This window comes from Bufo gargarizans, chromosome 11 (genome assembly GCF_014858855.1).
Source record: "Bufo gargarizans isolate SCDJY-AF-19 chromosome 11, ASM1485885v1, whole genome shotgun sequence".
Classification (NCBI taxonomy): Eukaryota; Metazoa; Chordata; class Amphibia; order Anura; family Bufonidae; genus Bufo; species Bufo gargarizans.
The window spans coordinates 79,572,108-79,588,070 of NC_058090.1; the positions used below are offsets into that span (position 1 = coordinate 79,572,108).

The 15,963-nt window shown below is 38.3% G+C and overlaps 1 protein-coding gene across 1 annotated transcript; it reads right to left on the reverse strand.

Annotated features, from left to right (window-relative positions):
- Positions 1-2,582: 2,582 nt before the first annotated feature.
- Positions 2,583-8,465, reverse strand: LOC122921332 (olfactory receptor 6N1-like). Its single transcript, XM_044271309.1, has 2 exons — positions 7,562-8,465; positions 2,583-2,671 (listed from the first exon to the last, which is right to left on the reverse strand). The coding sequence occupies exons 1-2, from the start codon at positions 8,463-8,465 to the stop codon at positions 2,583-2,585; spliced, it is 993 nt and encodes a 330-aa protein (XP_044127244.1).
- Between the last annotated feature and the right edge of the window lie 7,498 nt (positions 8,466-15,963).

Consider the following 15,963-nt stretch of genomic DNA (forward strand, 5'->3'; position numbering starts at 1 on the left):
AAAAAATTCTAGGAACTCGCCATGCCCCTCACGGAATACCTTGGGGTGTCTTCTTTCCAAAATGGGGTCACTTGTGGCGTAGTTATACTGCCCTGGCAATTTAGGGGCCCAAATGTGTGAGAAGTACTTTGCAATCAAAATGTGTAAAAAATGGCCTGCAAAATCCGAAAGGTGCACTTTGGAATATGTGCCCCTTTGCCCACCTTGGCTGCAAAAAAGTGTCACACATGTGGTATCGCCGTACTCAGGAGAAGTTGGGGAATGTGTTTTGGGGTGTCATTTTACATATAACCATGCTGGGTGAGAGAAATATCTTGGCAAAAGACAACTTTTCCAATTCTTTTATACAAAGTTGGCATTTGACCAAGATATTTATCTCACCCAGCATGGGTATATGTTTAATGACACCCCAAAACACATTCTCCAACTTCTCCTGAGTACGGCGATACCAGATGTGTGACACTTTTTTGCAGCCTGGGTGGGCAAAGGGACCCACATTCCAAAGTGCACCTTACAGATTTCACCGGTCATTTTTTACAGATTTTGATTGCAAACTACTTCTCACACATATGGGCCCCTAGAATGCCAGGGCAGTATAACTACGCCACAAGTGACCCCATTTTGGAAAGAAGACACCCCAAGGTATTCCATGAGGGGCATGGCGAGTTCCTAGAGTTTTTTATTTTTTGTCGCAAGTTAGTGGAATATGAGACTTTGTAAGAAAAAAATAATAAATCATCATTTTCCGCTAACTTTTGACAAAAAATAAAAAGTTCTATGAACTCACTATGCCCGTCAGCGAATACCTTAGGGTGTCTACTTTCCGAAATGGGGTCATTTGTGGGGGTTTTCTACTGTCTGGGCATTGTAGAACCTCAGGAAACATGACAGGTGCTCAGAAAGTCAGAGCTGCTTCAAAAAGTGGAAATTCACATTTTTGTACCATAGTTTGTAAACGCTATAACTTTTACCCAAACCATTTTTTTTTTGCCCAAACATTTGTTTTTTTAATCAAAGACATGTAGAACAATAAATTTAGCGAAAAATTTATATATGGATGTCGGTTTTTTTTGCAAAATTTTATAGCTTAAAGTGAAAAATGTCATTTTTTTGCAAAAAAATTGTTAAATTTCAATTAATAACAAAAAAAGTAAAAATGTCAGCAGCAATGAAATACCACCAAATGAAAGCTCTATTAGTGAGAAGAAAAGGAGGTAAAATTCATTTGAGTGGTAAGTTGCATGACCGAGTAATAAACTGTGAAAGTAGTGTAGTGCAGAAGTGTAAAAAGTGGTCTGGTCATTAAGGGGGTTTCAGCTAGCGGGGTTAAAGTGGTTAACAAGAATTGAACCTCTTTCCTTGAAGTTCTTGATGATCCTATAAATTGTTGATTGAAGTGCAATCTTAGGAGCCACAATATCCTTCCCTGTAAGCCATTTTTATGCAACGCAATGATGGCTGCACGCGTTTCTTTGCAGGTCACCATGGTTAACAATGGAAGAACATTGATTTCAAGCATCACCCTCCTTTTAAAAGGTCGTCTGCCATTTTAACCCAATCAGCCTGACATAATGATCTCCAGCCTTGTGCTCGTCAGCATACTCACCTGAGTTAACAAGATGATTACTGAAATGATCTCAGCAGGTCCTTTAATGACAGCAATGAAATGCAGTGGAAAGTTTTTTTTGGGATTAAGTTAATTTTCATGGCAAAGAAGGACTATGCAATTCATCTGATCACTCTTCATAACATTCTGGAGTATATGCAAATTGCTATTATAAAAACTTAAGCAGCAACTTTTCCAATTTCCAATATTTATGTAATTCTCAAAACTTTTGGCCATAACTGTAGATTGTTTTGTAGCTTATGATTGCTGTCCTATTCATACTTACAATTCTGACAAGCTCATGTACCTTTCTCTTTGAAAATATAAAAAATATACCTTTGATGTATATATACTGTATGCTCTGACCAATAGCTCAATACCAAGGGATCAGATTTCTAGACCTCAGTAAAGTAAATCCCTTTTCAATTGGAAAGAAAAAAATAAAATAAAAATTCTAGTGGATCTTGTTAACCTTTCACTTCCCACCTAAAGTTTCAATAGCAGATTAATACCATAGAGTTGTTGTACAGGTGCTCATTCATATCAGTTGCTCTCCTGTCCAACAGCCTTCTTGGTCTGGTGGGCCGTGCCCACTAACATATTTTGTCTGGTACCAGAGTACTGGTGGCATTACTCACAGCTCTCTGCCTTTCTGCAACCTTCCTGTTCCTTACTGTTATGATTTCTGCTCTTGGCTAGCCTTCCCTGGGTATTTAAAATTCCTTCCTCTATGAGAGGGTGCCTGAGCAATAGGTTCTCTAGCTTTACTGTCCCTGCAAAGGTGTGCTACTATACCATTTTAACTTCTTGTGCTCAACCTCTGCCTATCTACCTGATTTGACCCTCGGTTGTCTGACCTCATACTAATCCTGTGCTGCCTGTTCCAACCTTTTGGACTGTTTATTGAATTGCATGTAGCCTGCCTGCCCTGACCTTACCTCATCCACTGACTACAAGTTTGTCTGTCCCCTAGGTGTTACATCTCAGTGTCTCTTTTCTCGGGTGGTTCAATTGACTGCTTTAAGAGGTTTTGGCTTGGTTGTTCCCCTGCACCGGAGTCCATATCTATGTATAGCAAAGTAACTCAAATCCAAATCTTTTCATTGACTCAGTGGGTTCACACCCACTTCATGACAATATTTAGCAGCGTCAAAATAAAGGGACCATGTTTAGAGAGAAGAAAGCTAATGCCTGACACCTCTGATAGTGGCTTTTCTGCTGAATGAACAAAAAGATTGGGTAAATTTTTTTTTTATTCTTCTCTCCCCTGTCATCATCAGATGGGGGAGTGTAGAGCACCACACGCACATAAGGTGGTCCACCGTGTCCACTAAAAGCAGCATGTTGGGGGGAAAAACTTTCTATGGGGGCCTTTAATCTCTTCTATTCATGTATTATCTCTACTCTTAATTTGCTGCTGTGATCAGATACAGCACCTCTCCCATTATCCACACAACTATGAGTGTTTGTTTATTTTTGTAGTTGTAAGTGTTGCTGAGTCATTTTGATTCCCCTCCTAGGGCTGTCCAGGCATGTTGAAGGTACCAAATAGGCCACCTCGAGCTCTTTGGGGCCCATGATTTGACCACATTACATATGGCAGTGCCTTATGAATTGACTTTTCTTGCTGTTTGTGGCACTACAGAGATATATAAAGTGCTAAAACTGTCAATGTAGAGTATCGATTACATATATATGATTTGTGAGAAATGGAATATACAATACTTTACTGATCCTTTATTTTGATATATAAGTAACTTTGTTTTTATTAAGCTACTTGCACTCAGTCTGGTGGCAGTTCAAGGGGGAATCAGTAGATGTTGGCCTCAGTGACACATGTATCATGGTGGGCATCATCATGCATCATAGTGACATCATGCAAGGTCTTCAGTACTGGGAAACCCTGTAGTGGCACATCATGTAGGTGGAGCTGTACATGTGCCACTGCATTTAGAAGAAAAAAGAGCGTTGGGCCTATGTCAGCGGTTACAGAGCTGGAGAAATCGCGCAGCAGGTTCCAGTTTACCAATACCATGCAAAAATCAATCAGGTTCAGTGGCTTCATGACAGGCTATAATCCATAGTGGTTCCTATGCACCACCGTGAGCCATAATTTCAAGAACAATATGCTTAATGAGGCCAGGCTGTAGAGAGAAATAAAGACTATATGTCAATTTGCAGGTGCAGACTATGCCACAGAGTAATGGGTTGAGCAAGAAGCCTTCCTATAATTTGCCACAGAGAGGACCTGTGAAGAAAGGCAAAGGGAGTGTAAGATAAGCAGCCAAAGTAGCTGACAAACAAAGGGATTCTGTCAGCAGTTTTGACTATGCAAAACTACTGACAGATCTGGGTAGGAGCCAGGAAGAACAAGACACACATATCTTTTGCAGATATTTTTTCATTATGAGTAGTGAGAATCTGAAAAATTATTCTGCCAGCACTGATTCTAGTGCCTAGGAGGAAGAGCTCTCTGCTTTCTGAAGTGAGCTGCTTCAAGTAGATCCACTCTTCTCTAAATGACAACTGTATCATCCAACCAGACCACTGCAGCTGTCCTTCAGAGCCACTACACTTGGTGTTTCTGCATGTCACACAATATTACAGAAGTACTGTCTCCTAGAGCAGGGAGCAGCAACCTTCGGCACTCCAGCTACTGTGAAACTACAAGTCCCACCATGCACATTTAATATTTTTGTAACTCGTATGAAAGTGATAGGAGGATTCTGGGAGTTGTAGCTTCAAAACAGCTGGAGTGCCAGAGGATGCTGATCTCTGTTCTAGAGGAAAGACTTCTAGGTGAGCATGGCTTCTTAATATGGCAACCAATGGACCAAAGTTGCAATATAGCATGTGAACACTTTAATGGCAATGAGTGATTTTATTATTTTATATTTTATTTAGTATTTAGATAGCAGATGTAATACATTTTACAGATATTTCAATATTATATTGTGAGAATATAATATCATGGAAGTCCTTTAGATTATTGTATATTAAAAGTAAAGTTCTTTCTCAAATGAAATCAGGGGCAGTTATTGCATCTATAATGATCCTCTGAAGATGTAAATACATGAATATTTTTGTATTGATATTATTTATTTATTTTTAATGGGGCCTGAAGGTTGTTTTGGAGTCACAATCATTACATACTGTATATAGCTATGTATTTGTCTTCTTACAGTTCAATGTAATCCTTTCCACTATCCAACAGGCTGGTCACCTCCAAATCTAGCTCCATTTTTGCTCATTTCTATTTTTTACCTCATTCATCTTTGTAAGACCTGATACTTACTCCTTTTTCCTCCAGTATAATGAAACAAAAAATTGTGACCAAAATGTACTAAGTAGAATCATCCCTTTAACCCCATCAGGATCAAGCAAATTTTTCGCATTTTTACTTTGTAAATTTTCATATTATTTTTCTACCTGCCTTCGAGAGCCATAAGTTTTTCACTTTTCAATTCAGATGGTTGTATGAAGACTTGTTTTTTGTGGGCAAGTTTATTTATTTCAATCTTTAAATTTATTGTAATTTTGTATGAAAAACAGGAAAAAACATCTTTGTGGTGTAAACCTGAATAAAAAGCAACGTCATCAACGTTTTTCGGGTTTTGTTTCTACTGCATTCAGTTTGCAGTACAACTTATATGGCAACCTTATTCTGTGGGTTAGAATAATTGCAGTGATTTGAAATGAGCTTTTATAATGTTTTAGCTTTGAAAAGCTAAAATGCAAAGCTTTAAAAACAGGTCATAATTTGTGTAAACACTTGTTTTATGTGAGGTGAATTGTCATTTTTTGATCATATTGAGGTAATGACAATTTTGGGATTTCTCTTTATTAATTTTATTTATGGGGTGGGGTGACCAAAAGCCAACAATTTGAGTATTTTTTTTTCCATCGCGCCAAGCCAAGCCTTCATGTGTATGAGGGAAAAAAGCTAATATTTTGCAAACAGCTGTCTTATGTACATGGCTAGCTAAACTGTCTTAAGATTAGAAAAACAACACTTTGTAAGTAAGTCAACTACATTTCGTTGACATGTTGAATTATTATGTTTCTGATAGAATTTTTCTTGTAATGTCTCTCAACATTTCCAGTAATATTACTAATGTCCAACAAAAGGAATTTGGGGCTTCTGCATAGTGTTGAGCGCGAATATTTGAATCACAAATTTTAATCGTGAATATCGCCACTTCGAGAATTCACAAATATTTAGAAAATAGTGCTATATATTCATATTCGCGAATATTTATGGCGAATTTATCGTGAATATTAACATTGGCAATTTTCGCAATAAAGTAAACGATGACGGGAGATCGCAAATTATAGAATTTGCTAATTTATGGCGAATATTCGGCCAAAAATTTGCGAAATATAGCAAATTCAAATATTGCCTATGCCACTCATCACTAAGCACTGTAAGAATAGTGAGAAATCTGAAACTCGTATCAACCACCGCATGATTTGCGAAGGTGCTTTTTAATTAATGGAGTCTGAAATAGCCTTCTTTATACTAAACTCCATGGTAGGTTAAGAATACCATCTCTAAACCAAACTGCATTGAAAATGACAACTGGACATCCAATTCCATGGTAAGTGGTCATCACTATATCCAAATATATATTAAGTTGTGATAATTATTTCTACAATGAACTCTGTTGTAGGTTGTGAGACCATGTCTATAGCTAAAGCCACAGTAGATTGTGGTAAAAAAAAACTCTATATCCAACGATATAGAAGGATGTGAGGCAATGTCTATACCTAAATAATTAGAACAGTAGGTTGTGAAACACGCACTATAGCCTGCTCCACTGCAGGTTTTCAGGCCATCATTATATTAAACTCCATTGTGGGTTGTCAAGAACAGCTCTATATCCAGCTCCCCAGTACTATAGGTAAATAAATCATCTTTACACCCACTCCACAGTAGGTTGAGAAGACCATGTCCACATTTAACTTGGACATAAATGTAATAACACTACATAATAGCCCAATCGATAGAGGTAGTCAGTTAAAGGGGTTGTCTAGCCATTGATATTGGTGACCTATAGTGAGGATAGGTCATCAATATCTGATTGGCAGAGGTCCGACACCCAGGACCCCACCAATCAGCTGTGAGACGAGGAGCGCTGCTTCCTGGTCTTTACACTACACGTCATAGGGTAATTACCTATGCTAAGTAAGTAAGTAAGTTATGTAAGTACCTGCTCCATTCACACGAGGCGAAGTGCAGTCTAATGAACAGAAATCAGCGCTCGCATTTAGCACCACCTTTTCTTTAAACAGCAGATCTGTGGGGGTCCCTGGTTTCGGACCTTTGCTTATCTGATATTTCTAACTAGGATTGAGCGAATCAACTTCAGATGAAACATCTGAAGTCAATTTGCATAATACTTTGTTTGAATACTGTACGGAGCGCTCTGTAAGGTATTAGTATGTATTTGCTCCTATGAGCCGAAGCTATTCCTTTGCGAAGTCTCGCGAGACTTTGCATAATAACTTCATAAATCAATTTCTACTGTAAAAATGTTTTCCCGAACTCGGGAAGTGGTACCTTGGAACTCGACCAGAGTTCGGGAAATAGTTTTTTACAGTAGATTGATTTATGAAGTTATTATGACTTCGCAAAGTAATAACTTTGGCTCATAGGAGCCAATACATTCTAATACTGTACGGAGCAATCAAAGTATTATGCAAATCGACTTCGGATGTTTCATCCAAGGTTGATTTGCTTATCCCTATTGATAACCTATCCTGATGATAGGTTATCAATATTAATGGCTGGACAACCCCTTTAAATGGTAATTAAATTTATATACCTTGAATCTGAAATGAACCATGTCTCAGTGTGTCCTTAGATTTAGTAACATTCAGTTGTCACAATATTAGACATAATATGTACCTTTTTTTTATTTTTTTTATTTTTTTTTAGCAATGTGGTTACATTACCAAAATTTTTTAGGAATGCACACTTCACAGCTCTGTTTCTAAAAGTGTAAATAAATGGATTTAGCAATGGAGTCACAACTGTATATATGAAAGCAAGAAATTTGTCATTTTGGCTGTCACTTGGTTTGACATACACAGTAATACTTGTACAAAAGAAAAGGCTGGATACAACAAGATGGGAAGAGCAGGTAGAGAAGGCTTTATGTTTGCCATCTACACTCTTGACTTCTAAGACTTTTATTATAATATGTATATAGAGCCCTATAATTATGACAAAGGGAAAAAGAATACCAAAGATGCATGCTACACTTGTAACCAAATTACTGACATGTGGATCAGAACATGCCAAATTCTGTAATGGTGTCAGGTCACAGAAGAAATGCTGGATCTTATTAGGACCACAGTAATCCAAAGAAGCAGTGAAGATTATAAGAACAAAGGCAGTAATTAAACCAGCAATCCAAGAAAATACAGCAAGTTTAGTACATGCTTGACTCATTATACCAACATAACGTAATGGATTGGTTATGGCGAAATGTCTATCAAAAGCCATAACGGTGAGGAGGTAACATTGTGTTCCACCAGCTGTATCAGCACAATATAACTGCAGAAAGCAGGCCACAAAACTGATCCTGTTTCTACCTGCAATAAGAATGTCTAAGAGTTTAGGGATAATGATGGAAACAAAAATAATTTCTAAAATGGCAAATACACTTATAAAGTAATACATTGGCGTATGGAGAGAAACATCCAGCTTGATAAGCAAATAAATAATTATGTTACCACCAATACACGTAATATAAATGAGTAGAACAACCATAAAAAGCAAAATCTGAAACTGATGGAGATCTTCAAAAGCTATTAACACAAATTCTGTCACCATTGTGTGGTTTATGTCAGCCATATTTAGAAAGAAAATATCTCTTGTGGAATATATCCTATAAATTAGGTAAAAAATTTAATTTGACTAATTTCTTATATTAAAGACATATATTTAGTTTCCAATCCTTACATTAGTTTCCCCAAAAGGTAAAATATAACAAGTTAAATTTACATTTTCTATTAATCTAGTCACTAATGAATTCTTTGCTGGCCAAACATTTTATGTAGATAAAATTTTAGAATTTTAACTATTTAATTAAAACTGTTGTTGAGAACTCAGTTCTATAGGTTGCAGTTCTTTGATGAAAATTGTCAAGTTAAAATTGGCAAGTTGTTTTAAAAGGCTCCACCGTGCTCCAGGTTAGACATTAGACACATAAACTATTGTAAAATGTTTTTGAAAATGTAAATGAAAATCTCAAATGCAAACGTAATGTATTTCCCAGTTTCATGGTAGTTAATTTTCTTTTGGAAATGAAAAAGCACCTGACAGGTTATCTGTAGCTCTATTTTCCATTCTTTATAAGACCAAATATTTAATCTTTACCCTATGTCCACTGTGATTTGAGAATTCGTGAGGGAAAATGCATTCATGTCCTTTGACGATAAACCTATTGTCAATTAGATATTCAAATCTAGTAGACATAAAATACATTAATATTTGTTTATTTTCATGTTCATAATACTAATAACTTAAAATACAAGTGAAGCTATAATATAAAAATAATCTCATATATAAAAATAAGTTTCTGTCTGTCTGTCTGTCTAGACGTCTGTCTGTACGTTCTTTATGCACGATAAAAAAACTAGACCAATCTTCACCAAATTTGGCACACAGGTACATCAGGTGTCTAGGAAGGTTTTCTCAGCTCTCTAGGACGTACCGTTCCTGAGATAGTCCCAAAAAATGACCCACATTAGCCAATAGAAGCCTATAAGTCTTTCTCTTCAAATCCCAACTGCCATAAACACAGTTTTACTCCAGGTTTCCATAGAAACCCAGCCATTTTTCTTTACTGCTTAAAGGGGCGGGCACTGTGGAGGTCACTAATTTTAAAGGGGCGGACACAGTGGAGGTCACTGTTATTAAATGGACAGGCACTGTGGAGGTCACTGTTATTAAATAGGCAGGCACTGTGGAGGTCACTGCTATTAAAAGGGCTGGCTCTATGAAGGTCCCTGTTAAAGGGGCGGGCACTGTGAAAGTCACTTTTAAAGGGGCAGGCACCGTGAAAGTCACTGTTAAAAAATACCAAATTTGCCAAAAATTGGGAAAAATTTCCAAATTTCAATTTCTCTACTTCTATAATACATAGTAATACCTACAGAAATAGTTATTACTTGGCATTCTCCATATGTCTACTTCATGTTTGGATCATTTTGGGAATTGCATTTTATTTTTTGGGGATGTTACAAGGCTTAGAAGTTTAGAAGCAAATCTTGAAATTTTTCAGACATTTTCAAAAACCCACTTTTCAAGGACCAGTTCAGATCTGAAGTCACTTTGTGAGGCTTATATGATAGAAACCACCCAAAAATGACCCCATTCTAGAAACTATACCCCTCAAGGTATTCAAAACTGATTTTACAAACTTTGTTAACCCTTTAGGTGTTCCACAAGAATTAATGGAAAATAGAAATACCATTTCAAAATTTCACTTTTTTGGCAGATTTTCCATTTTAATATTTTTTTTTTCCAGTTACAAAGTAAGAGTTAACAGCCAAACCAAACTCAATATTTATGGTTCTGACTCTGTAGCTTACAGAAACACCCCATATGTGGCCATAAACCCCTGTACGGGCCCACGGCAGGGAGCAGAAGGAAAGGAATGTCATACGGTTTTTGAAAGGCAGATTTTGCTGGACTGGTATTTTGACACCATGTCCCATTTGAAGCCCCCTTTATGCACCCCTAGAGGAGAAACTCCAAAAAAGTGACCCCATTTTAGAAACTACGAGATAGGGTGGCAGTTTTGTTGGTACTATTTTAGGGTACATAAGTTTTTTGGTTGCTCTATATTACACTTTTTGTGAGGCAAGGTAACAAGAAATAGCTGTTTTGGCACCGTTTAATTTTTTGGTTATTTACAACATTCATCTGACAGGTTAGATCATATGGTATTTTTATAGACCAGGTTGTCACGGACACGGCGATACCTAATATGTATACTTTCTTTTATTTATGTAAGTTTTACACAATGATTTCATTTTTGAAACAAAAATAATCATGTTTTAGTGTTTCCATAGTCTAAGAGCCATAGTTTTTTTTAGTTTTTGGGCGATTATCTTGGGTATGGTATGATTTTTGCAGGATGAGAGGACGGTTTGATTGGCATTATTTTGGGGTGCATTATGACTTTTTGATCGCTTGCTATTACACTTTTTGTGATGTAAGGTGACAAAAAATGGTTTATTTAGCACAATTTTTATTTTTTATTTTTTACGGTGTTCACCTGAGGGGTTAGGTCATGTGATATTTTTATAGAGCCGGTCGATACGGACGCGGCGATGCCTTATATGTATATTTTATTTATTTATGCAAGTTTTACACAATAACAGCTTTTTTTAAACCCCCCAAAAAATATGTTTTAGTGTCTCCATATTCTGAGCCATAGCTTTTTTTTATTTTTTGGCCGATTGTCTCAGGTAGGGGCTCCTTTTTTGTGCGATGAGGTGATGGTTAGATTGGTACTATTTTGGTGGGCATACGCTTTTTGATCGCTTGCTCTGATCTACTTTTTCTGATGTAAGGTGACAAAAAAATTGTTTATTTAGCACATTTATTTTTTAGGATGTTTATCTGAGGGGTTAGGTCATGTGATATGTATATAGAGTTGGTCGATACGGACGCGGCGATACCTAACATGTAAAAAATAATAATCCACCTATATTTTACCTTTTTTTTTTTTTTTTTTTACTGTATTTGGGGAAAATTACGTTTTTGTTTATCTTTACTTGAAACTTTTAATTTTTGGCGGGGACTTTATTTTTTCAACTTTTATTTTCACTTAATTTTTTATCCCACTTTGGGACTTCAACTTTTAGGGGTCTAATCCTTTACAATGCATTCCAATACTTCTGTATTGGAATGCATTGGCTGTATGAGTAATACAGTGAGTATTACTCATACAGCTTCCGGCCTGTGAGATCCAGGGGGCTGAATCTCACAGGTTCATCGCCGGAAGGCAGAGCCGATGCCTTCTGGAAGGCATCGCGCTGCCTTCCATGCCATCGGGTCCCCCCTACAGCATCACAGGGACCCGATGGCACCTGCGCCCGCCGCCGCCGGAACATAAAAAGCCGCAAATTGACCTGCGGTTTGCGGTGATTGCCGACACGGGGAGGTTCATGGGCCTCCCACCGCGCATTTAGCCAAGGTGCCTGCTCAATGATTTTGAAAGGTGCCTGCTCAATGATCGGAAATACACAGGACGTATAGGTACGCCCTGTGTCCTTAAGTGCCAGGACATCAGGGCGTACCTGTCCTTAAGAGGTTAAAGGGGCGGCCACTGTTAAAGAGGTGGTCACTGTAAAGGGGTAGGCACTGTGAAGGTCACTGTTAAAGGGGTGGCCACTATGAAGGTCACTGTTAAAGGGGTGGTCAATGCTAAAGGGGGGTCACTGTTAAAGGGGCGGGCATTGTGGAGGTTACTGTTAAAGGGGCAGGCACTGTTAAAGGGGAGGGCACTGTGAAGGTCATTGTTAAAGGGGCAGGCACTGTGGAGGTCAATGTTAAAGGGGCGGGTATTGTAGAGGTCATTGTTATAGGGGAAACTGTCAATATCTTTTTATGACACAGAAACATAAAATGAAATGGTTGAACTATGCCCGTGAAAAGCCGGGTCCTTCTGTCTGGACGTTCTTTATGCGCCACCAAATGATTAGACTGATCTTCACCCAATTTGGCACAGGTACATCAGGTGTCCGGGAAGGTTTTAGACCGGGTCTTAGCTCTCTAAGACTTACCGTTCCTGAGATATTCCCCAAAAAATAACTGCATTAACCAATATAATGGGCATGTACTGTTGAGGTCACTGTTAAAGGGGCGGGCACTGTGAAAATCACTGTTAAAGGGGCGGGCACTGTGAAAATCACTGTTAAAGGGGTGGGCACTGTGAAGGTCACTGTTAAAGATGCAGCCACTATGAAGGTCACTGTTAAAGGGGTGGTCAATGTTAAATGGGCGGGCACTGTGGAAATCACTGTTAAAGGGGCAGATACTGTTAGGGTCACTGGTAAAGGGGAGGGCACTGTGAAGGTCACTGTTAAAAGGGCGGGCACAATTAAAGGTGTGAGCACTGTGGAGGTCAATGTTAAAGGGGCGGTCACTGTTAAAGGTGCGGGCATTGTGGAGGTCTCTGTTAAAGGGGCGGCCACTATGAAGGTCACTGTGTTAGGGGTGGTCAATGTTAAAGGGGCGGGCACTGTGGGGGTCACTGTTAAATGGGAGGGCACTGTTAAATATGCGAGCTCTGTGGAGGTCTCTGTTAAAGGGGCAGGCACTGTGTAGACCACTATTAAAGATACAGTCACTGTTAAAGGAGTGGGCACTGTGGAGATCACTGTAAAGGGGCGGGCATTGTGGAGGTCAATGTAAAAGGATCGGCCACTGTGGAGGTCATTGTTAAAGGAGCGGGTAATATACAGGTCACTGTTATGGGGGATACTGTTGATATCTTTTTACGACACAAGGAAACATGAAATGAAATAGATTAAATATACCCATGCGAAGCCGGGTCCTTCTGCTAGTATACTATAAAAATAACAAACATAAAAATGAAGAAATAAAAATGGAGAGATACATAAATAAAAATATTGGGGTAATTTTTTCATAAGGGTAAGGTAGTTTCTTGGCATAAAGAATTCACAAATTTTATTGCAAGTGCAAATTTGCACATACATTTGTAGATAGTTAAGTTGGCTATATTAGTTTCACTGCAGATTTATCACTGCCACTTTTTTAACTGGCATAGAAAAACCAGAGTCATATTTCTAGACAAACTGCATCTGTCAGCAGTTTTGCACTTATGAAACTGGCTGACCTGTTACATGTGCGCATGGCAGCTGAAGGTATCTGTGTTCCTCCCATGTTCATATGTGCCCGCATTGCTGAGAAAAATTATGTTTCAATATATCCAAATTAAACTCTAAGGCCCCTTTCACACAGGCGAGTATTCCGCGCGGATGCGATGCGTGAGTTCAACACATTGCACCCGCACTGAATACCGACCCATTTATTTCTATGGGGCTGTTCACATGAGCGGTGATTTTCACGCATTACTTGTGCGTTGCGTGAAAATCGCAGCATGCTCTATATTCTGTTCTGTTTTTCACGTAACGCAGGCCCCATAGAACTGAATAGGGTTGCGTGAAAATTGCAAGCATCCGCAAGCAAATGCGGATGCGGTGCGATTGGACTAAGGTGAGTTCAAAAAAATTTTTTTTAACCCCATCAGCAAGTGGACTAAGGTGAGTTAATTTTAAATTTTTTATTTTTTTAACCCCATCAGCGCTATTTTACTATGCATTCTGTATTCAGAATGCTATTATTTTCCCTTATAACCATGTTATAAGGGAAAATAATACAATCTACAGAATACACGATCCCAGACCCGAAATATGAAGAAGTCTACGGGTTTGGGTACCAAACATGCGCGATTTTTCTCACGCAAGTGCAAAACGCATGACAATGTTTTGCACTCGCGTGGAAAAATCACGGGTGTTCCCACAACGCACCCGCACATGTTTCCGCAATGGCCGTGTGAAAGAGGCCTAAGAGCAACTGGGGCATTGTAGTTACTTCTGGAAGCTCTGCTTTCTTTGCAACTGCGCCATCTGCACTTTGATTGACAGGACCTGGTGTGTAAATGTGATCTCTCCTGGCCCGGACCACAATTTTTAAAAGTAGATATAGCTAATAAATATTAAACACATTAGTTAAATATACTGTACTTGGTGATTTATTTACTGAGGAAAATTATCTAATATTACATCTGTGAGTTGTGAAAGTGTGTTAAATTTTGGGATCACTAGATAATTTGAAGGTGAGTAAGCAACTTGTTTTATTCAACCCCTTAGTGACCAGCCTGTTTTCGGCCTTACTGACCAAGCGTTTTTCTTCCTTTTTTCATTGTCGCATTCCAAGAGCTATCATTTTTTTTTCCCCGTTAATATAGGTTTGTGAGGGCTTGATTTTTGCAGGACAAGTTGTAGTTTTTAATAGTGCCATTTTGGGATACACATAACTTTCTGATTAACTTTTATTAACTCTTTCTGGAAGGGAGATGGGGAAAAACAGCAATATTAAAATAATAAATTTTATGGCGTTAATTTTTCGGTATAAATAACATAATATCTTGATTCTATGGGTCACTACGATTACAGTGGTATCAAATACATATCGTTTTTTTTATCGTTTTACTACTTTTTTGCAATAAAACCCCTTTTTTTCACGTGATATTTATGTAGTCCGGTTCATTACGGCAATTGCTTTTTTTACAGCAATACCAAACATATGGGGGAGACTTTGCCATTTTTTTCATTGAAAAGCGTATTTTCAATAGAAAAAAGCGTAATTTTTTTATTGCATTTTTTTATTTAATAAATGTGTAGGGTAGAGTGAACCCCAACTGTAAAAGTTCGGGTCTGTACCGAACTTTAGGATTTTTGAACCCCGGATCCGAACGCGAACATTTGAGTAAAAATTCAGGTTCGGTGTTCGGCGATTTCTTAGCGCTTTTTGAAAGGCTGCAGAGCAGCCAATCAACAAGTGTTTAACTGTGTGACCTTAGAAGCCATCACAGCCATGCCTACTAATGGCATGGCTGTGATTGGCCAGTGCAGCATGTGACCCAGCCTCTATATAAGCTGGAGTCACGAAGCGCTGCACGTCACTCTGCTGTTACTAGTGTAGGGAGAGGATGCTGCTGGTGCATTCAGGGAGAGAATAGGAAAGAATCTGTGATCAGAACTCCAATTTAACTCAGCGATCTGCATAGATTTAGTTGTGTGGGTGCAGGGCACAATCTTTTTACCCTGCCCTGAGCCCAGTGACAGGAAAAAACTTTTATCCGTCTGTTAGTTAGGTGAACGGCGGCCATTTTATGCAAGCTCAGTGCACCAGCACTGCATCTGAGCTTTTGTGACATTTAAATCCAAGCTTGAAATACTGCCCTAATAATCTTTTTTGGCAATATACAGCATCTGGTGCATTTGCAGGATTAGCTAGTGTGCAATTTAAGCTAGAAATACAGCCATAATTTTCTGGGTTTTTGCAAACACCCTTTTTTGGCAAAATATACTATTTTACAGCCCTTGATGCATCTTACTATTCTGTTAGTAAAAAAAACACACACTTTTTTGGCAATATCCAACATCTGGATTAGTCAGTGTGCAATTTAAGCTAGAAATACAGCCATAATTTTCTGGGTTTTTAAAAACACCCTTTTTTGGCAAAATACACAATTTTACAGCCCTTGCAGAATCAGCACGTGTGAAATTCAAGGGTTATATACTGCTGT

Excerpts from the sequence above, each read along its gene's own strand:
- LOC122921332 (XM_044271309.1), bottom strand. The coding sequence starts at position 8,465 with ATGGCTGACATAAACCACACAATGGTGACAGAATTTGTGTTAATAGCT. Across the intron at positions 2,672-7,561 it reads TGCATTCCTAAAAAATTTTG|ATATGGACTCCGGTGCAGGG; the intron begins GTAATGTAACCA and ends TGCTATACATAG.